This window comes from Pongo pygmaeus, chromosome 4 (assembly GCF_028885625.2).
Source record: "Pongo pygmaeus isolate AG05252 chromosome 4, NHGRI_mPonPyg2-v2.0_pri, whole genome shotgun sequence".
In the NCBI taxonomy this organism is placed as follows: domain Eukaryota; kingdom Metazoa; phylum Chordata; class Mammalia; order Primates; family Hominidae; genus Pongo; species Pongo pygmaeus.
In genome coordinates, this window is record NC_072377.2 from 137,009,368 (window position 1) to 137,036,430 (window position 27,063).

At 51.3% G+C, this 27,063-nt stretch overlaps 1 protein-coding gene across 1 annotated transcript; it reads right to left on the bottom strand.

Annotated features, from left to right (window-relative positions):
* Positions 1–919: 919 nt before the first annotated feature.
* IRF1 (interferon regulatory factor 1) lies at positions 920–9,305 on the bottom strand. Its single transcript, XM_054487371.2, has 10 exons — positions 8,395–9,305; positions 7,249–7,340; positions 5,785–5,884; positions 4,811–4,987; positions 4,653–4,702; positions 4,422–4,551; positions 4,104–4,226; positions 3,510–3,559; positions 2,199–2,334; positions 920–1,912 (listed from the first exon to the last, which is right to left on the bottom strand). Exons 2-10 carry the CDS (start codon positions 7,333–7,335, stop codon positions 1,788–1,790), a joined length of 978 nt encoding a protein of 325 aa, XP_054343346.1. The 5' UTR covers positions 7,336–7,340; positions 8,395–9,305; the 3' UTR covers positions 920–1,787.
* Positions 9,306–27,063: the final 17,758 nt, after the last annotated feature.

A 27,063-nucleotide genomic window follows, 5' to 3' on the forward strand; every position in this document is an offset into this window, starting at 1 on the left:
CTATGACAGGAATGTCCCCTCCTTCTGCCATTGTCTATGTGAACATAAACAAAAGGAATTTTTTTTTTTTTTGAAACAAAGTCTCGCTCTTGTCACCCAGGCTGGAGTGCAGTGGCACAGTCTCAGCTCACTGCAAACTCCATCTCCTGGGTTCAAGTGATTCTTGTGCTTCAGCCTCCACAGTAGCTGGGACTACAGGGGCCTGCCACTACGCCCGGCTAATTTTTTGTATTTTTAGTAGAGACGGGGTTTCACCGTGTTAGCCAGGATGGTCTCGATCTCCTGACCTCGTGATCCACCCGCCTCTGCCTCCCAAAGTGCTGGGATTACAGGCGTGAGCCACCGCACCCAGCCTAATTTTTGTATTTTTAGTAGAGATGGGGTTTCACCATGTTGGCCAGGCTGGTCTCAAACTCCTGACCTCAGGTGATCTGCCCACCTTGGCCTCCCAAAGTGCTAGGATTACAGGCATGAGCCACCATGCCTGGCCAAATGAAAGGATTTTTTTTTTTTTTTTTTTTTTGGTGCCCGGGCTGGAGTGCAATGGCATGTTCTCGGCTCACTGCAACCTCCACCTCCCAGGTTCAAGCGATTCTCTTGCCTCAGCCTCTTGAGTAGCTGGGATTATAGGCACCCGCAACCACGCCCAGCTAATTTTTGCATTTTTAGTAGAAATGGAGTTTCACCAGGCTGGTCTCGAACTCCTGACCTCAGGTGATCCACCCATCTCAGCCTCCCAAAGTGCTGGAATTACAGGTGTGAGCCACCGCGCCTGGCCGAAAGGATTTTATAATAGATGCATGTCCCTGTTCACCCCAAAGTCAAGTTCAGGCGGGATGCCAATAATGAGTCCATCAGTGTTTCCATAAAAAGTAAAATCATCTACAAGTTAAATTTCTCTCTAAAAAGGCCACACCCCTTATAAACAATTTACTTTTTATAAAAAGACAAATGTACATATTTACAAACGTCCTTATGTGTTCACACGTGACTTAATGGTTAGATGACATTTCCAATTTTAAGTCATACCAAGGCGCTCACACTTCCCTCCCTGGGCCTGTTGAGGGCTTCTGGGGCTTGAGGGGGTGGTGGGCGCCGAGCAAGGCACTGTATAAATAAATGCAAAGGCCAAGAGCTCGGGGGAAATGTTAGTGTACACCTCTGATCAGAAATGTGGCAAGATCCACACGAAAAAGTGCCAAGTTTTTTTCCCAAGCCCCTCAGCCAAAGCAGGGAGCAGGGTAGAGCTCCTCTGAGGCTGAGGGAGCATCGCCCCGAAGGACCCCACTTTCCTTCACATTTCACTGGCTTTGGAACGGTCCCCAGGGCTCAGCTGAAAAGAGGGTAGTTCTTTGGGAACGAGATTCATTTAGTGCAATTTTCTCTTAGTGCAGAGCCAGCCCTGGGATTGGTGTTATGCTTTTCTGGGGTCACTGGTCTGTTCCCCTAGGAGCCAGCCAGTGACAGCGAGACCCTCTCCAGGCAGCTGGGCTCAGAGGAAAAAGCCAGACACTGACTCCTATCCAAGTCCCTGACCTGACACACTGGTCTCAGAACCTCATCTTTCTGGGAGGCAGGGCCAGCTTTACCCTACAAGAAAAACCCAGACACTGGCCTGCCAGGCCCTGAGAGGTCAATGACCCAAGGAGGGAGGCCCCATCCCCACTTGGCAGTGGGGTCACACTTGGCTGTTGAGGGACCCACAGAAGTACAGCTTCTCTGCACCATATCCACCATGATGCCAGGTCCTGCTCGCCTAGAGGAGTAAGAGGGGCCCAAGGGCCCTGCTACGGTGCACAGGGAATGGCCTGGATGGAGGGCAACCGGACTGGGGTCAGCAGGCTGTCCAGCCAGGTGGCATCCATGTTCTTCAGATCTGTGAAGACACGCTGTAGACTCAGCCCAATATCCCCTAGAAGATGTGAAGAAGGTTGTATGAGGGTAGGGGACGGTGGCATAAGGTGTGCTTCCCCCTACCCCTGAAGGCCATAGACATGGACTCTGCTCTTCCCAGCACAGCAGTAAACATCCACTCAGCTTCAGGCAAACCTTAAGGCATGGCAGCAGTAGCTAATTCACAATGTGTCAGTACCCCAGGTGCTTTACCGCCCTGCTCCCTGGCCCTGCCCCCAAGCTTTCTCCATCCCTACGTGGTTCTCCCTCCTCTAAGAAGCCATAAGGATCTAGGGCCTTCTTACCCCCTGGGCTGTCAACTTCTGGCTCCTCCTTACAGCTAAAGTCTCCATAGACAGAGGTGGGCTGGACTCCAGGTTCATTGAGTAGGTACCCCTTCCCATCCACGTTTGTTGGCTGCCACTCCGACTGCTCCAAGAGCTGGGGACAGAAGAGCAAGAGGCTATCAACTCCCTCCAGTGCAGACTCACCCTGTGGCCCTGCCCTCAATGAGCCAGCTCCTCTCAGCCAGGATCACACCCTTGGCCATTTTCACAATCTCAGATAGGATGCAGAAGTGCACTGCAGTCAGGAAAAGGGCCCAGAAGGGAGGAGGCAGAAATGCATGTTGGCACTGGTCCTCAATTCATTTTCCCACCCCTCTCACACCCACTCTCTGGTATAGTATCTCCACGACTTCCCTCTCAACTATGTAAGGACATAGTAAGAGGGAATGTGGCTTAAAACAAAGGTTAGCATAACAAATCAAGAAAAGATGACTAGAAAAGCTAGAGATAAGGAACTACGTCCATGTCTCAATTTTTTGGGCTGATGGAACAGCTGGCATACAACTACTGCAAAAACTTTTTTTTGAAATGGAGTTTCGCTCTTGTTGCCCAGGCTGGAGTGCAATGACACAATCTCAGCTCACTGTAACCTCCGCCTCTCAGGTTCAAGCGATTCTCCTGCCTCAGCCTTCAGAGTATCTGGGATTACAGGCATGCGCCACCAGGCCCAGCTAATTTTTGTATTTTTGGTAGAGATGGGTTTCACCATGTTAGTCAGGCTGGTCTCGAACTCCTGACCTCAGGTGATCCACCCACCTTGGCCTTCCAAAGTGCTGGGATTACAGGCATGAGCCACTGCCCCCGGCTGCAAAAAACTTCTTTATATTCACTTTCAAAACTGAAGCAGAAAAAAAAAACCTGGAGGGTAACTTGCTAACTTTTTCTATAAAGCCATCATCATATTAGCGGATCCTAAAGGCTGATTATTGAAACCTGATGTGCATTTCCCGAACTAGCAGGGCTGGGGCATGTTGGGGCGGAGGATGCAGGCCAGGGACCCATCGCTCATAGTGCCTGACTCACAGAGCTGTCTGATGCCCCAAGGCTTGCTTCAGGATGGCCTGTCAGAGGCCAGGCCTCCCACCTGCCTTCCCTTCCCATGGAGGCTTTCCCACCAGTCAAGCCACGTGAATGTGGCACTTGTGGGACGATGCAAGCAGCCAGGTGACAACAGCAGCTACCCATCCTCTGATTTGGAAGCTTCACTGGTTCTCTCTCCTCACTGAGAAACGGTCACTTCAAGAGTGCCCAGGTAGGAAGGGGCTTTACCTTCATGATGTCCTCAGGTAATTTCCCTTCCTCATCCTCATCTGTTGTAGCTGTGGATGGGGAAAGCAGAGAGGTTGGCTGGCAGTCAGCCACACTCACCCTGCAGTTCCAGTTCCAGCCCACCAGATCCCCCTGCCCTTTGTCTGTCTGTCTCTCTCTCTGTGACACACACACACACACACACACACACACACCCCCTCCCGGTGTACCTGTCTGCCATGTAGATTCCAGAACAGGACACTGGCCTGGTGACAGCCTCTCAAACCCTGAAGCCACGCCTCTTCCCACCCCCACCCCACTTCCTTCCTCACCTTCAGATGCTGGGCTACAGAGGAGGAAGGAGAACCAGCATCCCAAAATGCAGCCCCTGGCCCCCTTCCCTCCTCTCACCAGCCCCCACTGTGCTGCAGCCCACTCTGAACTGCCTTCCTAGTGTCCCCATCGCTTGCCTCCCCCTATGGTGGCTAAGACTGGGCAATGCCCAACTCAATCAGCTCAGTGCCAGGTGGAGTTCTGAGCATCTTTTCTCTCTCAGGAAGCCCTTCACAGGACCCAGACAGTCAAGCAGGCAGGCCAGGCCCCAGGAGCACCAACCTTCAGAGGTGGAGGGCATGGGTGACACCTGGAAGTTGTACAGATCACTGGTGCTGTCCGGCACAACTTCCACTGGGATGTGCCAGTCGGGGAGAGTGCTGCTGACAGCACACGGTGACAGTGCTGGGGGACAGCAGAAGCCACAGGTCAAGGCTGTGTGCTTTCTTAGTTTGCAAGACATCGAGCGCCTGCCCCCCCCCCCGCCCACAAACCCTGCAGCCTGCACTAATGGGCCACCATGTGCCAGCACCATGCCTCCAAGAGAAGGAGTCATCCCACTGACCTGTGGAGTCCCCTGCCAGACCTGGACCAGCTCACCTGGAGTCAGGGCCCGCTCCACCTCCAAGTCCTGCATGTAGCCTGGAACTGTGTAGCTGCTGTGGTCATCAGGCAGAGTGGAGCTGCTGAGTCCATCAGAGAAGGTATCAGGGCTGGAATCCCCACATGACTGTGGAGGGAGAAAGCAGCTTAGGCCCAGGGCCACCTTAGCATTTCTTCCGCTGCTCACCCTGGCCCACAGGTGACCTGGCTGCTTAGGACCACACTCACCTTCCTCTTGGCCTTGCTCTTAGCATCTCGGCTGGACTTCGACTTTCTTTCTGTGGGGCAGACAGGCTGTCAGCCTTGGTGCGGCTCTCCAGCCCCAGCTGACCTTCTTCTACCCTCCCTCCCTGAGGGATTCCCAAGGACCCAGAGTCCTTGGATACCTTTTCTCTGGTTCTTGGTGAGAGGTGGAAGCATCCGGTATACTCGCACAGCTGAGCTGCCCTTGTTCCTGCTCTGGTCTTTCACCTCCTCGATATCTGGCAGGGAGTTCATGGCACAGCGAAAGTTGGCCTTCCACGTCTTGGGATCTGGCTCCTTTTCCCCTGCTTTGTATCGGCCTAGAGGGCAGGAGAAAAAAGAGGATCGTCAGGGCCATGGGTAGGGATCCTCAGCTGCCCCTGGCCTGGAGGAGGAAGGCAAGGGTACCCCTGACCTCTCATGCTACCAGAGAGCCACAGTGGTCAAACCAGCAGGTACTCCCGGCGACACTCTGCAGGTCCTAGGCCCTGGACCTTCTCAAATGCCCAGGCTTGGCTTAAACACATCTAGCGGGCCTCAGTGAAGGGCCCAGCCAGAAGCACTAGAGTCCCCATATCCCCCAAAGTGCACTATCTGTGTCCCAGATCATGCCCAGTCTTCCTCCTTGGGCTATCAGCAGCCAGAGGGTAGAGTGGGCACAGACTGGGCAGCAGAGAACAGTTACTGAACAGGTGGGCTGATCTGAGATGGGCCTAGAGCTCCATCTCTCAAGGATAAAGGAGGCCACCAACCACATGAGCCTTGGACCAAGGGCCTTGGTCAACACAAAGAAAAAGACAGACCTGGGTCTCTTTCAGTGCCCTGGCTTACAGACGCTTTTCACAGATGCTTTTGCCAGGGAGAACTTTCATCTAGCCACAAACCCCCTGAAGCCACACACTTTCTAAGATCTTGGCTTTATAAATCCCTTTGAGAATTTGCTGAAATGATCAACTCTCTTCTCCAGAAACACAAGTCTGCCACCAGCCCCTCTTCCCAGTAATTCTGCATATTGTCTCAGGGGCTCAGGGACCCCAGTGAAGAGCCTCTGTGTTAACGTTAATGCCTCCTCTTGTCTCTACCCTGGGCTTCCTAGGCCTGAGTCCCAGGCACACACCTGTGTGAATGGCCCAGCTCCGGAACAAACAGGCATCCTTGTTGATGTCCCAGCCATGCTTGGCAGCATGCTTCCATGGGATCTGGAAGATCATCTCCTCCTGAACAACACACACATACACATGACGCTGTGTCAGCTCAGAGACCACAGACTTTGGGGCTGAGTCTGAGACCCAGGCCTGCCCAGCCAGACAGGTCTGAGAAAAGGCTGACTTCCCCTTGTCCCCCTGACATCTGGCTTGGACTGACCCGTCTTGAGGCTGGCTTAAACAGACCACTCTGGAGCTCTCAGGAGGGACACCTAGTTCGGATGAGCTGCAGCATTATTAGCTCACAAAGACCTCCCTCTGCCTGTTACACATGTGCTAGGACCCACACAGGGCACCCTCCCCCGAAGCCCTGGTTTTGAAGCTCTAGGATGTTTTTCTCTGGCTTGTAAGCACCAACATGGAAGTAAGAACTTCTTCCATTAGAAAGGACTCCTCAGGACACCTCGGAGCATGGGCTCTTACACAGGGGGTCCTGGTCATACCACTGAGGGAGCTCTGGGCTAGACTTGGATGGTGAACACTGTGTAACCCTGGCATTGTCACTGTATCTCTTTGCCCCTCAGTTTTCTCTTCTTGGAAATGAGAAAACATATCCAACAAAATTTTGAGGATTAAAAACCAGAGGATGTGTAGGGACACAGTGACAAATATGAAGTCTAAGGTCTTACTGTTATTATATCACTGATGGTTAACAGTAAAGATTTCTGAGACCGTTCAAGTTCAAATCTTGGCTTCATCACTTTTTGTGTGATCTTATGATCTACCTCTCAGTGCCTCTGTTTACTTATCTGAAAATGATGACATTAATAAGATCTACCCCACAGGACTACTGCAAGGATTAAATGACACAATGTAAATAACATACTTAGCAGGTACCAGGCACACAGGGAGTGTTCAGTAAGCATTAGCTATTATTATGAATACTATCATTGCTACTAAGTCTATAGGGTCTATGTTGCCCCAAGTGCACCAGCTATAGGCTTCTTGGGCCAGAGTGACTGGTGCAAGATTAATTCGTTTGTCCTCTGCTAAGCCAGCCACCTTTCTACCCAGCAGCATCCACTTCTCAGTCTTCTATTTGTTCGATTGGAGCCCTGCAGGGTGCTGTGTATGTTTGTAAGGGTCTCCCTTAGAGGAGACCAGAACTCCAGCTCTGCAGATGCTGGGAAAGTCTTGCTGCTGGAAACTGGAAGTGCCTTCAGGTGGATGCCCTACCTCAAGAAGGGAAGAAGGCAGGAGTCATGCAAGTGAGGCCCAGGCTGGGCCGTGCACACTCCCTGCATGCAGGACCCACTGGGAGAAACATCTGCCTGTCCCGTTATCACTTCCCTTTTTGAGCTGCATCTGAAGCTTTGGTCCCTCCAGAAGTACATGGGTTAAAACAGTGGCAGGAAAACCCAAAGAGTTACACTCACTTTATTAATCCAGATGAGCCCCGGGATTTGGTTGGAATTAATCTGCATCTCTAGCCAGGGTCTCATGCGCATCCGAGTGATGGGCATGTTGGCTGTAAAGAGAAGATAGAGGCTCCAGTCTGGAATCTGTTGAACAGTACCTGGGCACTGACCTGCCCCACCCGAGGTCACTTAGTTACCCTCCCCTCCCCTCAGCCAGCTACTAGGTACTACACTCAGTGCGGAGGGGAGCTGCGCTGGAATAAAACTGCTCTCCAGATTTTTTAAGCATCTTAGGCAAAAATGCTTTTGCCCCTTCCTTCAGCCCCTCCCAGACAGTCTCTGGAGGAGACAGGCATGCAAGTGATGGCTTCAGGATTCATATGCAGGAAAAGAGACAAAATGCACAGATACCCTAATTTCAGAACTTTTCACTCAAAATTCAAATCCTTTGCAAAGGGAGGGACTTCTTTTGCTTGATGCCAAGAAGAAATGCCCTTGACTTGAGTTGTAACCACTAGCTAGCAAAGGGCTAGCCGTCACCCTGAACAGCCCCCTCCCGCCCCCCTGAATCCATTCTACGCCTTCCTGACAGCCACAGCGCCCACAACGCTAAGACCAGGACGCTAACCCTTCCGGCCCGGTTTCCCCTCCTCTAGAGAAGTGGCCCAAGGAACACCTGTGGCGCCTCTTCCCGCAGTCTCCGTAGGTCACGATTCCCTCCAGCCACCTGGGCAGTAAGCCAGCCCTTGCCACCAGCACAGGGAGCCCAAAACCTGGCGCCTGGGCGCGGAGCTGGGACCGCCGAAAGCCGGGAGCACCGGGCGCCCACGCGTGGGCTGACACTCGGTCCCCGGCACGGCGTGTGGATGCGCGGGACGAACGTAGCGGGCCACCTACAGGCCCCTGGCGGCTGCGCGCACGCAGATTTGCGAAAGCTGCCGGGCGCCGGCAGCCTCGTCCGGGTGGGCGGTCCACGCCGCGGCCCGCCCTCCCCGCGCCGCGGCTCGCAGCTCCTCCGGCGCCCCCCGGAGCCCGCGCGGAGGCCCGGGCAACGCCGCGCGCCCGCGAGTCTCCAGCCTGGAGCTTTCGACCCCCCACTTCCTGGTACCCCGCGCGCCTTTTATTCGACGCTGCCGGTGCCCCGCGCCTCAAAGGCGTACTCACCTCTGCTGCAGGAGCGATCCGGCGGCCGCGCGCGAGGGTCCCGGCGACGCAGGGGCTGCAGTGAGGTCGCGCGGAGCGCGACTCTGAGTGGAAGAGGGAAGAAGGCAGAGGTTGCCGGGTTCTTGAGGCCGCCGGGCACGGCCGGCGAGGACTGGGCACGGCTCCGGGTGGCCTCGGTTCGGCGGGGCTCGGGTGCACGTCCTACCTCGACGAAGGAGTGGCGAGCTCTGCCAGGGCAGCGGCGCCACCGAGCAATCCAAACACTTAGCGGGATTCCCCAGCCCTGGCCAGCCCCGCCCCCGGACAGCCGCGCGGGCGCCCATTGGCCGGCTGCGCGCCGTCATTTCGGGGAAATCAGGCTGTTGTAGAGCTAGCGGCGAAGGGGAAGTACAGGGCGGCTGCTCCGCCCCACCCTCTCCGGCCGGGCGCCACCGCCCCGGGGCCACCGCGGGCCCGCCCCGCGCGCTCCCAATCCACCCCTGCTCCGGCTCGCTCGGAGGAGGGCTGCCCGGGACAGCCCAGCGACCCCGGCCCCAGCCTCTCCTCTCACTCCGCCTTCTCCCAGCCGGCTGGCTCCTGGGGCCATCTTTTCACCCTCCTGGCGGGGCGGGGGCGGGGGTATATCTCCCGAACGCAGGTGAGGGGATCGCCCGGGCACTTGCCGCCCTCTCCAGTGGGAACACCGGGCCGAATCTCCCGACTGGCAGCCTGGCTCCTCAAACTTGCCAGTGGGTTATCAAGAAGGGAGGGTTTCAGTCCTAGCACTACCCCTGTTTTTAGGGGTGACCCCCTCCCGCCAGGTCACTCACCTGCACTGGGGAAGTGAAGGAGGCAGAAAGCCTACCTTGCCCCGTGTGCTGTCTGGGGCTGCTGGACCAGGGGAAATCCCAACTTGGCCGCTGCTGGCACAGCCCCCAAGGGACGCAGGACCTCAGTTTTTCAACCATAAAATAACAGTAGCCCTACCTTGATGGTTTGCTGTGATGGGAAGAGATTGTAAAGCACTATGCTCCACTCGGGCAACAGACGCTGAGTAGTTTTCAAGGTCGCCGTTGCAGGGTCTAATAGTGACCAGGATGACACCCCACCCCTTTTCGGTCTGCCTCCCTGGGACTCCCCCTGTCTGGCTTTAGGGAACAGAGGAGGAGAAGGGGTTCAGAGAAGCCCAGACGGCTGAGTGAGGGTGGGGGTGGGGTAGCTCAGATCCCTCCTAGCACTGTTGCCTCAGGCCGCCTCCAGAGCCCCCCTGTGGCCCGCGTATGGGAGTTCCTCAATGGAAGCATTGCTGTCTGTCATCTGTGAGTCCCCAGGGCTTGGCCCAGAGAGGTTCTGGGCAGCATGGAGGAATTAGCTCAGGGCTGATCAACGCCATGGGCCTAGCCAAAGGGTTGGGGAGCCCAGGTCCCATGCTCCTTGGTAAGGGCCCCTACTTAACTCTCGCTCACAACTAGTCCCCGCCCCACTTGTAGTCCTAGAGACTTGACTGGGTGTTCATTTTCCATCCAAAACTCTGGCCCAGGAGGCTTCTTCCTTCATCTCCCTAAAGCTCCTGACTCAGAAGTAAGTTACTCTCCCAGGCGTGTCATTTCCTTCACCCCAGCTCTCCCTCCAGGGCAGCACCCCATTTTGCAGGCTATAAATAGACACACCCATGCAACATTCGACTTGCCAGTCACTCTACTACCTCCCTCCCGTAGAGGAAATGCATGGGTTAATCCCATTCTGGCGTATTGCAGAATGGGCGCAAGCCCATTCTGGCGCATTGGCTGTGACCAATGCCAAACCTGGTTCCCAGGATACCAGCAGGAATGGGCAAAACTGTCTACCAGATAGAGGTGGGTCAGGAGCTAGGAGAGGAAAGGAGGTAGGAGAAACTGAGGAAGGAACCTAACTGAGTGTTAAGCAAAGTGGAGGGCAATGACACTCTGGAATGGAAAGGTGGGGTTTGGGGTACTTTAAGTGACAAATGGAAGTGGAGACTTGCTACAGGGACCAAGACCTTCTGAGCAAGAATAAGAGAAAACAAGTGACTCCTGAGTTGTGGGATCCTTTCTTGGTACAGCAAATAGATGCTTGTCCTTCCCCTGAGAACCTGACACACCCACTGGAAAATTCAGGATGAGATTAGGGAAAGGAAGTTTGCATCCTTGTGGTCTGATAAGTTGACCACAGTGACCCTGTGAAGGCGACAGGACACTATAAAAAATGCTTTAAAACAAAAACTTAATTTTAATTCACAGATACAGGTATAAATATACCTGTATATGCATATGTATGTTTAGCCATAATGAGCATCTTTCCATGTCATGAAACATACTTATGCAATGTCATTTGTAATAGGTATATATTATTCTTTCATAAGGATAAATAAAAATTTACCCAATTAATCCCCTATTGTAGGACAGTTAGGTTATTTCCATTTTTTCATAATACAAACAACACTATTAGCTAAATCTTTGTGCACATCAATAATTTTTTGCTTAGGAGAAATTCCCCAGTTAGGATTTACCAATGAAACTGTCATTTACATTTACATCTTTGACCTTTTTTTTTTAACCTTAGGGATTCTTATTTTATTTTGAAGCCTGTAAGAATATGCTTATTATGACTAGGGGTGCTATACTCTAAATCAGTGAAATAAAGCTAAGCCATGTTTAAGTACCCAACATTTTTATTGTAATGGCTTTTGATGAATCATATTCTAAGATGTAGAACATTCTGTGATCCCCAGCAGAACACATAGGCTCCTGTAGGCTCTTAGTAATTCGGAGCCAGCCCTTTTCTTTCCCACCTGGTCTTCTGGGTCTTACTTCCCTGTATCGGGTTGTGATTTCATAGTCCAGGACCAGACTATTGTTGCCCCAACCTCCCCTTGGGCCTCCTTGCCTATTAGTCCTGCCCAGGTAGATGGGGAAGATGGTGCCTCTGCACTGGAATGATCTCCCTAACTCGGATGATCTCCCTAACACTCGGGGCCACCCAGGAGCCTTCTGAGCTCCCCTACATTCAGCCCCACATTCAAATCTCTGCTCAGTCTGGTCCTGGGGTCCCATTCCAACCTTCTGTCCCTGACAGCTTCCCTACCCTTGGCAGTAGGGAAGATGAAACTAAAGGGGGATGAAAAGAGAACACAGGATTTGAGTCTGAAAGCCTGGGTTCTTATTGTGCTTTTTCCACTTGCTATGCGATCTTAGCAAGTTACTGTGCCTCTCTGGGGCTCAGTTTTCTCATCTGTAAAATAGAGATAATCTCTCTCCATCTCTCCTAATTGTAAAATTAGACTATCAAAATTATCTCCAAACTGTAAGACATAAGTCAAATGAAATGTATGAACAGGAACGCATGAACCTTTCACTGTATTTCCATTATCTGAACACACTGTGTTTGTCCCTTCATCCCTGTCTCCTCAGGATACTTGGCAACACTCACCCTCTCTCAATCTCTCTCTCCCTTGCCCACACCACCACTTCAATCTCTGCGTCTTTTTTTAAGGCCCAGAGCATATGCCTGATCTCTTCAAAATGCCCGCAAAGCAACCAACCGGAAGTCCTTTGTTTTCCCTCCTTGGACCCTTTGGTCCTTAACTTTCGTGTGTTGCCTTTTCATCACTGGTCACTTTCTACGTGGTGGGAACAAACTCTGGGGAACAAACTCTACATTTTTTCTGTGAGAAAAAGAACTCTCCATGTTTTCTGTGAGAAATCTAAGCAGGTTCCTCATGCCCAGCAGCTGAAGCGAGCTAGGGGTTAGCTGAGGGTAGCCAGCACCCTGCACTGTGCAAGGTCTTCCTTACAGATGCCTCTCATCCATAGCCTCACTCAATGAGGGTGAATTCATTGTGTGGCCTCTCTGTATTGGGGCCTGGATTTTTCTGTGCTAGCAAGAGGAGGCTAACTGGCTGGCAGGGCCTCCTTTGAAGTGACTTCTGCAATCAGGATGCTGAAGGCAAGATCATCTCACACACCCTGTGGGAGCCTCTACCCTGACAGACAATTCTTGTCCCCAGTCCCCTCCCTCAGGCTCTCAAAACACTGTTCACCCCCTAAGTGGGCTGCAGTTAGTCCTGAAGCCCAGAAGCATGGCTCCCAACATGTCACCATGCACACACACGTCAATGCACAGGGCCACACAGACCACACTAAGGTGATGCTGCCATCCTTGCACTCCCCCGAAGAGAGGCTACCATGGTAGGCACTCAGTAAATCCTAGTTAAGTTGATGTGTGACCCCTCTTCCTCTGGAGTTTAGTGTTCCTTCTATCTCAGATTATGAATTCTCTCAGATACAGACATTTCTTGGCAACCTGTGGTTAAATCCTCTGCTGATAAGATGAGTGTGTGCTCAGAAATGAGAGTTTGTGAGAGCTGAAGTGCAGGTGCCAGTGAGGTTTAAACTAGGTGCTTTTTTGTTTTGTTTTTTTTTTGAGACGGAGTCTCGCTCTGTCACCCAGGCTGGAGTGCAGTGACGTGATCTTGGCTCACTGCAACCTCTACCTCCAGGGATTCAGCAATTCTCCTGCCTCAGCCTCCCAAGTAGCTGGGATTACAGGCACCCACCACCACGCCCAGCTAATTTTTGTATTTTTGGTAGAGATGGAGTTTCACCACGTTGGCCAGGCTGTTCTCCAACTCTTGCCCTCAGGTGATCCACCGCCTCAGTCTCCCAAAGTGCTGAGATTATAGGCATGAGCCACAGCGCCTGACCTGAACTAGGTTTTTGACTGGGAGACCTGCTACCTGTGGAGCCTGCTACCCAGAGAGGGGGCCACGGTCCCCAAAGCAGACAAACCCCCCAGCATGCCTTCCAGGTTCCAGGTCCAGAAGTAGTAGGGCTCTCTGAAATGCTCAAAGCCTTCATCTCTATTTTCACAGAAACCTGGGAGGCGGGCAGTCCTAAACTGTGAATTGCAGAACACAAGCCAGAAATAAAAGCATCCAAAAGCTTGAAGGCAGAATCCAAGGATCATCACCCTGCCTGCAAGGAGCCTAATTGGAAAGAAAGAAAGTCCCTTAATTCATTCAACACATACGAATCATGCAGGCCTGCTTTTTGGTCAACCCCAGGTTTGGTCCTGGAGATACACTGGGGCACCAGACCAGCCCCTCCCCTCTCAAAGGTTTGGCAAAATATGCTGTATGACACAGCAGAATAAACGTTGCACTGTTATAAAATTCCTAAATGCAGAATGTGGGGCTGAAGCTGGCTGGAAAATCACTAGGGGGTCATGATATAATACTGAGCCAAGGAATTGCTCCAGTGCTCAGGGCTGTTCCGGAACCCCCTGAGAGCGGGGCGGGGTGACAGTGTGGGCTGCCGCTGATGGCCGCTGCGGAGCTTCGTTTCTTATAAACACCGCCGTTGGGAGGAAAGAGAACTCAGTCCCCTGTCAGTCCCATGGGGCCCCGAGGCCGGGGGAGGCTCCCGGGCCAGGCCCAGCGGCCGCGACCTGGAGCGGGGCTTGATGGGATCAGCACTCTCCTCCCCCGCGCCAATGGGTGCCGCAGAACGGCCCACGCCCACTGCCGTTCGCCCGGGGCGCCCCTGGTAGGCTTCTTGGTCTTTGTGGGGGCAGCAGCACCTCCACTTCACCGTGATGTGGAGTCCTTCGCCCCCAGGTGACCCACGCTCCACAGCCCCGGCTAGAACTTGGTGGGGGACGCGGGGGGGTGTTTGACGGGGAGGGGGCACAGTCCTTTCGGGCCAACTTCCACATTCCTGCTCCGCCCAGGCTGGGGGTGAGTCGGGGTGAGCAGCCGGCTCCAAGCTGGCCGGCTTCCTGGAAAGGGAGGGCCAGCAGGAGAACTGCAAATCCTCCCAGCCCTGGTGGCTGCCCGCCTCCTCCCTACCTATTCCTCCCCACCCCACTTCCACCCCTACCCCCAGCAAGCTGGCAGCCCCACCCCTGCCAGGCGGCTCACCTGCCCGCGACCAAGGCACTTCTTCCTCCTTCCCCGCCCAGCCTCTTGCTATAGGCCGTGGGTTTGCAGCCGGGTCAGCAGCTACAGGCTGTGTGACCTCAAGCAAGTTGCTAAACTTCTCTGTGCCCATTATCTCCCCCTGCGAGATGGAGCTAGCAACAATCGGGGTGCAGAGCTTTCCGCGAACACCTCTGCACTTCCCTCTTCCCTGCTCCCCCCCACCTTCCCCTTCCGCTCGGTTTGGCAGGGACATAGGGGATGCACAGAAAAGGCGCCCGCTTGTAAATTGCCTCAGGGGAAGGCCGCGTTGCGTCCCTTGCCGGGGCACTGCCATCCGTTGCAGCCTGAGATTTGGGTTAGACCTGCGGCTCTCCCGTTGGAGGCGCGGGTGGTGCTGAGCGGCTGGACGGATGCTGCCCGCCGGGGGTCGGCGCGTAGGCACTCAGATGCCTCCCACCTCCGCCTGGGCCTTGCAGCTGGCGGTGCGGCGGGGCGCAGGGGCCCGGTAGGGGGGCCTTGGGTCCGGCCATCCAGTGGGGGTCAGCCCCATCGCCGGGTTCCGCGGGGCCGCGCCGAAGGGGCGGAGCCTGGGTTTCGGTTTCTTGCAAACGCGGCGGCAACAGGGAAATCGAGGAGTTTCCGGGAACCGAACCACGCCGGGAGCGCTGAGGTCTGCGCAGCGGCGGGGGCTGGGGGACGGGCGGGCGTCCAGTGTTACCGGCCAGTGGCCAGCTGGAAGTTCCAGCGGGAGCCGGGGAAAACCGGCCCCGGAAAAGCCCCACCTGAATGCACCTGCCCCCAGCCCTCTCCGGATGGTGTTCATGCTGAGGGTGTTCATGCTGAGGGTGGGGGTGTGAAGGATGGACCTGCCTGCAGGGTGGCTTTTAGGGAATGAGGGAGGAGTTCTACAAGCTGAGGGGTTTGAGGGTGTGCACGCGGGGAAAGAGGAGACTGTGCGCAGGCAGGTGGGATCTGAGGAATTGGGATATCCCCTCAAATGGCTGAAGTCCCCAGCTGTCCCCTCACTGTCACATCCCATCTTATTGTCCTTATGTGTATGATGAGGTCTCCTTACTGAGATCATCTCCGTAGTGTCCTCTTTTGCTTATTTGTTGGAGGATTTCCTGGAACATGACTTGGAGCCCTTGAGAGTGAGCCCTGACTGTCCGGTCTAGTCTCCTGGATCTAGAACCCGCCAACCTCCACGGGGGGCTTGTGACTGTTTACTAAGTGAGAAAAGGAGTAGGGTGAGTTCGAGGCATCTGTGGGGTCCATATGCCTTCTGACCTGCTCCCCCACAGGACCCCTAGCCCACTCAGGTCCTGCTATGTCCCCAGTTGAAGGAAGCCCCACTCTGCAGGAGAGGCCTTGGCTTTTGTGGGAGGGGCTTCCCTTGTAGTTCCCTGAGAACTGCCTTCCAGCTGGGGTGGCTGGGCAGAAGGCGGACTGTAGTCATCACAGAGGAATGCTGGCCATGGGGTCAGCCACTTCCTTCCCTCCCCAGGGCTTGGAGCTCAGGCCAGGGATTATGGTGGGTTGGCCCTGGATCTGAGACAAGAAGGCTGGGAGTTTGGGCTGCAGAGGGAGAGTCCAGTACCCTCCCTGATCTCTGCAGCCCACAGCAGTACCTGGGGTCAAGGTGGACAGTGTCACTGGCAAGCCCGTGTTTCCTAAATGCATGCCTTTGAGACCACAAGTCTATGGTAAGGATCTCTTTCCTTATGGCCCTGAGACCGTGGCTCTTGGAAAGATGTAAATCAGACTAAGTGGAGCTCCCTCAGCCCAGAAGAGCTGGGGCTGGGGCAGGTAGCAGTGGTGGCTATTCTGGAAGCAGCCAGCTAGCCAGTGGAAGCAGAGGCAGCAAGACCTCCCTAGCATCCCTGTATGGGCCAACATTGACTTTCACCAGCCCAGGCTTAGGATCAGGGTGGCTGGCCTGGGAGAGGGCCAGGGAAAGTCCAAATACTGCAAGAGTGGAGCTTGTGCCATGAGCGCCTGGCAACCCTGGTGACTCAACCTGGGAATCCCAACTCCAGGGGCAGCCCTGGAAATGAGGCTCAGGACAGTGAAGGAGTGCCATGGAGGGGCCCAGCAACCGTGGCAGCTTTTAGTGAGGCCACAGATCGAATAGGTTGTTGTCCCTTCTTTCTCCTGTGGCCCAGGGTTAGAAACAGTGATGCCGGTCCTCTGCCCAGTCCAAATAGTATTTTTGATCCAGGGAACCCAGCTCTAATCCTAGCCCATAAATTTGACCTGGGAGAGGACCTGGTCCTCAGAATGTCTGTGTTGGGCTCCATTTGATGTTACGTCTTAGAAACGGTAGATGTAGCTCAAGCTAATAAATACCCACAGGAATGTGTCTTTGTGGTCTGGACTCAGCAAGTGCCGAGTTATTGGTATATTTATGGAAGGAAAGCAGGGCAGAGACAGGAGAACAGGTGTCCCTGTGGGTGCTCGGCCCTGTTCACTGCTGTAGCCTCAGGAGCCAGTCTCAGCTGAGCAGAGAGCAGGTGCCCCATGAACCAGTGTGACGTGGTTGGATGGATGGATGTATGGATGGATGGATGGATGGACGAACAGACAGATGGATAGATAGGAATATGGATGGTGGATTCAGATGGCCTCAGCAGCATGCACATTTTCCCCAAGATGGTCTTTGCAATAAGACAATTTCCACAGAAACTGGTGGGTGCCCCAGAAGGAGGGAAGGAAGGATGTGGCTTCTCCAAGCAGCGCTGTGGTTGTTTCTCCCAGGTTCTGTCTCTCCAAGGGGACCTCTGCTCCCTTTCCTATAGCCCTGTTCACATGTGTGGCCCCTCAAAGTCCTGCAGAGACTGGGAGCCTAGTGGCAAGGGCCACCCAGACAGAGAACAGGGGAAAGGAGCTGTTAACATTAGCTGGCTGTTCCATTCCTCTCCTGGAAAGTAGGTCCACAAAGAAATTTAGGTAGGACCTCAGCCAGGTGTGAAAGATTCCAGTTTTTTTCTCTGCATGAGTAAGTCCTTGGGAAAGCATCTGTTGACCAACTGACTGACTGACTGGCAAGTGGAGCAAAGGGTCAGCAGAGACCCACCTGCCTGGATGGTGTGGGAGAAAGCATGACTGCCCTCCACCTTGACAGGTGACAAACCACAGTGAATGTGTGACCACATCAAATAGCCAGCATGAATTGCTGCATTGGGAGTGTTTAAAGGTCTGGGTGCATAATTGGGAGCAAAATGGACAAGGGTATGCTGGGAGCTCTAAGCCAGGAGGCCTATGGTGACTAGTCACCTCCAGGAAGCAAAAGCCATTATTTCTTCCTTGAGAATCCCCGTGAATATTGGAGAGGGCTTCCCACAGCCCCATGGGCTGGGGCATGAGTGTGTTATGCTTTGCTTTTAGTGGAGGAGGTAACTCCAGAAGGCTAAAGATTTAGGGACAGCTGATGGTCCTGGAATGCTTCTCAGCCTTGGGCCTACGCTGGCCCTGTGAGGGGACTTAGAAGTAAGCACCGTGGTCTCCACTACAAACCTGCATGTGAGCTCTCCAAGGGCAGAGGATGCTCAGAGCCACCCCCACACCCCTACTCTGGCACCCAGCACATTGCTGTCAGGCAGTAGGCACTTAGTAAGTGTGCTCTGATTGCAGTGCCAGACGTGTGTCATACCTCGAGTAAGAGGCAAAGAGGCAGAGATGCTGGGAGTATGGAGACTGAGCAGGTTATTTCAGTCATTGTTCACAGATGGCTGTTCTGAGGAGGGGACAGTTCAGCAAAGCCTCAAAGGATGAGTCAAAGGTTAATAGGCTAATAGTAGGGGAGGGCATTCCAGAATGTGAAAACAGCCCAAGGAAAGGCTTGGCAGCTCAGAAGCGCAGAGCAGAACAGATCTCGCTTTTGGTGTGGCCTGGAGTAGCTGCCCCAGAAGCTGAGGCTGGACCAGCCAGTAGGGGCCACACTCTGAAGAGCCTGGGTGCTGTGCTCAAGAGTGGACTCTATCCTGGTACGCAGAGGCCACTCAGGGCTGGACTGATGTTGCCTCCCTTTCTGGAGCCAACGCCCAGACCAGGGTCTGTCATCAGATGTCTGTTGAATTAAATGCTAGGGCAGGTCTTGTGAGGGCCACTGGTGGCCTGACCTATGCTTTAGAAAACTTTCTGTGGCTGCTACAGAGGATTACGCCTGTGGCACACCAGGGCAAGACTAGGGTGAGATAGTTTCCTAAAGGCACAACATTTAAAGAGGTACTCGCTCTCAGGGGCCAACCCTATACTTGTGTGAGTCTGACGATGAGTGCCTCCTTAAAGGTTTCACCCTAAGCACCTGCCCTGCCTGCTTGCTCCACCCTATCTGGTCCCTTCTGCACACTGGAGGCTGGGAGGCAGACTAGAGGCAGCTCAAGTGATCCAGGCATATTAGGGCTGTGGCCATAGGGGATAGAGAGAGATAGGCCTAGTTGAGAGCAGAATCAGATGACAGGATTTGCCAGGACATGAGACTGGCTGGATCAGGACCCATCCCAGGCCCTCCCTGGGTGCCCCATTCCGGGAGAAGTGTAGGAGACCCCCCACTCTGCCTAGGAGTCTATATGTCCACAGCCAGGGCCAAAACAAGATCTTAGGCCTTGGCTTCTGTCCTAGGTTATGAGTCTAGGGAACCAAGGTCACTGAGCTAAAGAGAGTAGGGCAGCAGGTGAAAAAGCCACAGGCTGCCCCAGGAAGGCCCAGGCCACTGGAGACCACAGCTAGAACCCACAACCATGTCCCAAGACTGCTCGGCCTTGCCCTTTGGACACTTGCCCTTTGGATGCTTAAGCACAGCAGGAAGGAGGTGATAAGGGTGCCTCCGCTGCTGGATGGGGGGTGTCTGTCAGTCCATCATCCCCCTGCTGTCTGCCCAGCAAGACCAGGGGCCACCCCTAGGTGCTCCACAGGGGATTAGCAGCTTGGTTCCCCAGCCCACACCCCTAGCAGCTCTGACCCTATGGCAACAGCACCCCCTGCTGGCTAATATGGAAAACCAACCCCTTTCCCTCCTCTAGCAGGCGGAAGTTTAGGGGTCTTGGAGAAAGAGACGGGTGCAGGCATAATGCTGCGGGAAAGGGTGGGGGCAGGAATTCAGGATGGACTTTGGCTACGGCAGATAAGCAGGTGCCACCTGGTAAACAGAGCACCTATTTCCTGATCCGTAGCCTTTGAACAGATGCCAGAGAGGCCAGGACACAAGCAAAGGCAGAAATGGGGGTTTCTAAGGTAACTGCTGAGCGAGTCCTGCTCTTGTGGGAGTCCCTGCCTTCTCCTACAGCATCATGGCCCACGAAGGCCTGCATCCTCTGCTGAGCACTGTTCTCCTCAGGTGGGCTCAGGAACTCCCTCAGATTCCCCCTGAGCAAGCCCCCTGGCCCCACAGAGGATTTGGCCTAGGACTGAGGGCTGAGAGCTAGGCCTGAGACAGGGTAGTGCCCCAGGCATCCTAAAAAGAGGAGTTGTCCCTAAAATTCCTCCCGCAACTATCCAAGGCTAGGAATAGAGGCAGGGACACATCAGCAGAACAAAATCTCAGAGCGTCCCTGAGCAGCTGCCTGGCTCTTCAGATACAAACCTGGTTAGACACAGTCTTCTCCTGAGCTCTAGGCCCATGGCTCAGGCACAAGGACCACCTCGGAGTGCTGGATGAGGTGCCCAGTGGACAGAGGAGTGAGAGGACCCAGTGTATGCCCCATTGACCCTTCAGCTGTGAGCCAGGAAGTCCAGGCAGACGCAGCCACTTCCCAGAAAAGTTTCTGCCGCAAAACAGAGAGTGGCCTTCCCTGCCCTGCATGACCCTGGCACCTGGAGTCCTCACCTCAGATAAGAAGCCAGTACTTCTAGGAGTTTATTTACATCATGGCTCTTGATTACAGTGAAGACCGGGGCCTTGCCCTACCCCAGGGAAACTTCTCTCCCGGGCCAAAGGTGTGGATGGCTGCTGTTCTCCTTATGACTCAGTATGGGCCTGGTGCTCACGAGAGCTGCTCCTTCCCATGCCCTGGATGTGAGCTCAGCAGCCATCTTGATTCACCAGGACAATGTGAGCTCCACACACCACCCTCAGACCCTCACCTACCGGGCTCTCAGGGAGAGATGAGGCCTCCTGGAGAGTCCACAAAGAGAAAAAAACAGCTTGGCTGCCAAAACTGCCCACGCGCCCCAGATGCCATGCTCAGCTAGCAGCCCTGGTGCCACACAGCCTGAGAGCAGGTGGGAGCCATAGATGCAACAAGCTGTCATCAGGCATGGGAGGGCTGGGCTGCCATGCTGAGGCTGGTGGGGTGGGAAAATCAACTTGCAGCCACCAGGAAGTATGGGAGCAGAGTAAACAACAGTTGAGGTCAAAAGGGTCCAACTTCCTTGGACAAGCAGGCTTCAGGAAGGCCTCTGAGCTGCACTGCCAACTGTATTGTATTCTTGCGTGTGTTCTGTGTGGACCTAACAGCCCCAGCGGCCAAGGGAAGCCTGACCCTCCCTTGGGTGGCAGCCAACACTAGGACCAGAGAAGTGGCAGTTGTGTCATAAAGCTCCCAAGACACTTCTGGAGGAATCAATCTTCTCTTTTAGTCTTCTCTGCTCATTTTTTCTTGTCATTTTCCTGTGTGTATGTCTTTTCCCTCTCTCTTCTAGCCTAGAAATGCTTATTGACCACTGATGGCCCATTGGGAGTGGATTACTTGACACATTCACATTTACTCTGTGCCCAGATGCTAGGCACAGAAGTAGGTGCTATGGGCACAGGCATTCGACAAGAATTTATTGAGCCCATACTATGTGCTAGACATGGCTCTAGACCCTAGGGATATAGAAATGAATAAGGCAACACCCCTGCTCTTATGAAACTCATATACCGGTGGAGGCAGACAACACACAAATAAACAAGGAAAGTGTCACCTCGTGATAATTATTCTGAGAAATAAAACAGCATGATATCACACAGAGTACAGAGGTGGTCACATTAGATTTGGCACTCTAGTACTGTCTATCTGAGGAGGTGACATTTTAGTTCTCTAAGTGACAGAAGGGGCGACAATGTGCAGAACAAGGGGAAGCACATTCCACGCAGAGGGCATAGCTAGTGCCAAGGCCTTGGGAAAAGAACAAGCTCAGTCTGTTTGCAGGAAAAGATTGGTGTGGCTGCAGCACGGTGGGCAAGGAGGTGAATGATAGAAGATGAATGATAGAACATGCAGCTCATAAGGTAGGAAGGGGTCAGATAAGGTGGGCATTTGGGGCCTCTGGTCAGGGGCTTGGGCGTTATGCACAGGGTGAAATGGGCTAGTGTGCATTTTACTTATTTTTAAACTTTTAAGTTTTCTGTTTTTCATTTTTTTAGATGGAAAAATGTTGCCCAGGCTGGTCTCGAACTCCTGAGCTCAAGCATTTATCCTGCCTCAGCCTCCTGAGTAGTTGGGATTACAGGTGCTCATCACTGTGCCTGGCTCAGTGTGCATTTTAGAAAGCTCACTGGCTGCTGTTTGCAGACTGGGCTGCAGTGGGGCAAGTGTGGAAATAAGGAGACCACTGGGGAGATTGGAGTAGGAGGGATGAACTAGAGTGGTGGTGGTGGCAATGATGAGAATGGGGAATGAACCCAGGCAGAGTATGGAGGGGAGGACACACAGAGATGAATAAAATGTGGTGGCTCCGAATGGGAGAAAATATTTGCAAAACATATATCTAGTAAAGGGTATGTATCTAGCATATGTAAAGAATGCTTACAACTCAATAAGGCAATGCAAGTTTTTTTTTGTTGTTTGTTTGTTTGTTTGTTTTTTGAGACAGAGTCTCACTCTGTAGCCCAAGCTGGAGTGCAGTGGCACGATCTCAGCTCACTGCAACCTTCGCCTCAGGGGCTCAAGCGATTCTTGCACCTCAGCCTCCTGAGTAGTTGAGACTACGGGCGTGTCACCACGCCCAGCTAATTTTTTGTCTTTTAAGCAGAGATGGGTTTTCACCATGTTGCCCAGGATGGTCTCAAACTCCTGAGCTCAGGTGATCCACCCACCTCAGCCTCCCAAAGTGCTGGGATTACAGGCGTGAGCCACTGCACCCATCTTGACAACCAACTTTTTTAATGGACAGAAGATTTGAATGAATTTTTCGCCAAAAAGGATATGCAAATAGTAAATACACATATGTAAAGATGCTCAACGTCATTAGTCATTAGGGACATGCAAGTTAAAACCGCGATGGAATGCCACTACACATCTACCTGGATGGCTAAAATGAAAAAGACTAACTGTGCCAAGTGTTGGCAATGACGTGGAACAACTGGGATGCTCCTAAGCTGCTGGTGGGAATGTAAAATTTTTTTTTTTTCTTGACTTTTTAATTCTTTTTTAATAGAGATAGGGTCTCACTATGTTCCCCAGGCTGGTCTTGAACTCCTGAGCTCAAGTAATCCTCCCACTTTGGCCTCCAAAAATGCTGGGATAACAGGCGTGAGCCACCGTGCCCAGCTGGGAAGGTAAAATAATACAACTACAGTCACGTGCTGCATAATGATTTTTGGTCAAGGACAGACTGCATATATGACAATGATCTCATGAGATTACAATACTGTATCTTTACTGTGCCTTTTCTGTGTTTAGATATGCTTAGTTACACAAATATTTACCCTTGTGTGGCAGTCGCCACACACTCTACAGTGCTCAGCAGAGTTACTTGCTGTACAGGCTTGTACCCTAGGAGCAATAGGCTATACCATATAGCCTAGGTGTTTGGTAGGTTATACCATCTAGGTTTGTGCAAGTACACTCTATGATATTCACACAAGGACAAAATTACCTAATAAAGCACTTCTCAGACTGTATCCTTGTTACTAAGCAATACATGATTACATTGGAAAGCAATTTGGCAGTTTTTTAAATAGCTAAATATATGCCTATCATACAACCTAGCCATTCAATTCCAGGTATTTATCCACAATAAAGGAAAGTGTGTGCTCACACAAAGATTTGGATATGAATGCTTACAGCAGCTTAATTTGTAATAGCCAAAACCTGGAAACAACAAAAATTGCCATCCACAAGACAGTGGATAAATAGCTTATGGTATCTACGCAGTGGATTACCACCAGGTTCCAGGTTTAGGTAAGATAAAGTAAACATAATCCACCCTGTCTCTTCCACTAAGTGAAGCAATAGAACCTGTACAGAATGCATGAAGGACTCTGAAGAGTAAATAGTAGCAGATGAATTAGGAAAGAAAAACCAGAATTTGGAGTACCACGGAATTGGAGGAATTTCCCATTTTTCCCTCTAGTACTCCCTGGGCTAGACTCGAAACAGCCTGAAACCTGGAAGTGAGCAGCAGGCACAGAGAGTGGGAATCCCAGAGCCCTCTAGTTCTGCTTTGAGGAGTGGGGAGGGAACTCCTAATGCTCAGAAAGAGTGAGAAAATAACCACCCCCCACGCCACCTTTTTTTCTTTTCTCCATTCTCTCATGCCTCAGACCCCTGGCATTCTTGTTGCAATGGCATGAGAGGACTGAAGGCACCTAAAATTCTAAGGGAGAGAAAACTGTTGGACAAGTCCCAAGAGGGTCTCCCTCCTTCCCCCCTTCTCTCTCTCTCTCTCTCAATATCTCTCTCCTTTTGCCAGTTGACCCTAGCTTAGGGCACAGTCGCAGGAAGTACACAGCAGAGCAAGGTAGCTAAAACTCCAGATTTCTGGCCAGAGGACCAAAAGGAGGAGACCCAGGGAGTCAGAAAGTACCAGGGAGATCATGGAAACGGAGAAATGCTGGAAACTGAACCCACAAAGTTGTTTATGAATTCCTGGGCTCAACTCCAAACTGAGCTTGCATGGATCTAGCATACCAAAGACTTGAGAACTGAACCTAAGGATAAACTACCACCCTTTTCTCAAGCTGACCACTGGAGGGTGCACACACAGGACAGATCTAAACAGCACTATAAAGGCTTTGAAAATGGAACAAACATTGAAACTACAATCCACAGAAGGCTGGTTGGAACTTGTGGCCCAAACCCAGCTGCATTGATTGCCTGCTAAAATATAAACATCAACACTCTCCACAATGTTCAAATAATACCCAGAGTCTCATAAAATTTAAAATGTCCAGGATACAAAACCAAAGTATGATCTTCTTGGCCAATGATAGGAAAAATCTCATTTTGCATGGGAAAAGACAATCAAAAGAGACCAATGATGAGATGTTGGAATTAAGTAACAAAGACTTTAAAGTACTACTGTGAAAATGCTCCAAGTAAACCCTCTTGGAATGAATGGAAGATGGACAGTCTCAGCAAAGACATAGGAGATATAAAGAATAAGGAAGTAAAAGTTTTGGAACTTAAAAATATAAGGGCCGGGCATAGTAGTTCACGCTATAATCCTAACACTTTGAGAGGCCAAGGCAGGAGGATAACTTGAGCCCAAGAGTTCGAAGCTAGACTGGGCCACAAAATGAGACCCGGTCTCTAAAAAAAAAAAAAAAAAAAAAAAAAAGTTAGGTGTGTTGGCATGAACCTGTGGTCCTAGCTACTTGGGAGGCTGAGATGGGAGGATCGCTCAAACCTGGTACTTCAAGGCTGCAGTGAGTCATGATCACACCACCGCACTACAGCCTGAGTGACAAAGCAAGACTATGTCTCAATAATAAATAAATAAATAAATAAAATAAAATAAAATAAAATATAAGAACCAAAATTTCAGTGCTCACTAGGTAACTCAAGAGCAGAATATAAATGAGAGGAAAGAGGAAGCCAGTAACTGGAAGACAGACCAACAGAAATTATCCAACCAGAAAAACAGTGAGAAAAAGATTTTTAAAAAATGAATAGAACCTCAGAGACTAGTGAAACAATACCAAAGGTCTAATATTTATGTCATTAGAGTTCCAGAAGGAAAGAAGAAAGAGTGCAGTGAAAACAAAAATGTTTGAAGAAATATTGACTAAAAACATCTTGAATTTGGAAAAGGACATAAAACTGAAGAATATATGTACATATATATACACACACATACATACATATAAGCATACATGTACCATTGCTAGAGAAAAATGACACATCACATATAGGAGAACAATTCAAATGACTTCAGCTTTCTCATGAGGAGAGAAGGAAATCTCATCGTAGAGACCAGTAGGAAGTGGAATCACATCTTTAAAATGAAGAAAAAGAACCATCAACCCACCATTCTCTTCACAATTTCAAGAATACCCAATGAAAATATGCTTCAGGAGTGAGAGTGAAATAAAGACATTTTCAGATGAAGGAAAACTAAGAGAGTTCTTTGACAACAGACCTGTCCTAAAATAATCGCTACAAGAAGTTTTTCAGACGGATAAGAAATGATACCAGAAGTTAACTTGGAATATCAGGAATGAAAAAAAGACCAACAGAAATGGTAAAGATCTGAGGTAATGCAACATTCTGTGCTGCTCTTGAGTTCTTTAAAATACGTTTTATGGTTAAAACAAAAATTATAACACTTTCTGATGGCGTTTTCAATGTTATATGTGGGTAGCACATAAGACAACTACAACATAAAGAGGGTAGAATAAAAGAAACTAAGGTTTACATTACACTTAAAATGCTAAAATATTGATTCTAAGTAGACCATGACAAGGTAAAGATGTATATTGTAATCCCTGGAGCAACCACTAAGAACAAAAACAAAAACGAACAGAACTATACAAGCAGTAAAGTTAAAAACACAATAAATGTCCTTAAAATGGTAGACACAAATCCAACCATATCAGTAATTCCATTAAATGTAAATGATCTAGGAATGGTATCAGCAAAAATGGAATAGAGAACTCCAAAACTCCTTTTTCCATAAAAACAGTGAAAAAAATTGGCAAAATCAACTTTATTAGAACTCTGGAGACTAATAAAAAGTTTAATAGATAAAATAAATTCTTTTTTTGAAGGAGAGTCTCATTCTGTTGCCCCAGCTGGAGTGCAGTGGTGTGATCTCGGCTCACTGCAACCTCCACCTCCTGGGTTCAAGCGATTCTCCTGCCTCAGCCTCCTGAGTAGCTGGGACTACAGGTGCCCTCCACCATGCCCGGCTAATTTTTGTATTTTCAGTAGAGGCAGGGTTTCACCATGTTGGCCAGGCTGGTCTTGAACTCTTGACTTCAAATGATCCACCCACCTCAGCCTCCCAAAGTGTTGGGATTACAGGCATGAGCCACAACACCCAGCCAATAAATTTTAATCAAGAAGAAAAATGGCTAAATCTCAGTGGGAAAACACTGTGGTGTTTTAACATACCTGGGCTCCATTCTTCTCTTTCCCAGCTTGGTGGCAGCCTTGAAGACAACAGCCTGCATTCTTGATATAGGTTCTTAGTGTTCGAGGGAGCAGAATGGAACTTACTCTCAAAGGATTGTGGTTGCCTGTTTTGACCTGTCTGTTGGCTCCCTGAAGGATGAGCACAAAAGATTTACTTTAATTTCACCTAACTTAGAATTCTCCCAGGGCTGAAGCAGCTACCTGGGGCATCTGGAAAAACAAACAAACCACACACGCATGCACAGAGTTAAAAACAAATGCATTCACAAATGGAACAGTTAGGGAAATAATAGACAAACCAAAAGCTTAAGAAAAAAGGCTGGAGAAGGAAACACTTTAAGAAATAAGGGCTTTAAAAAGCTTTCTGGATATCTAAGAAGGTCACACATATGCTCAGAAAATATCCTAGAAGACTCTACACTCTCATCTCTGACTGACCTCCAGACTCTGCAAGCAGAAAAGGAAGGTTAAGGC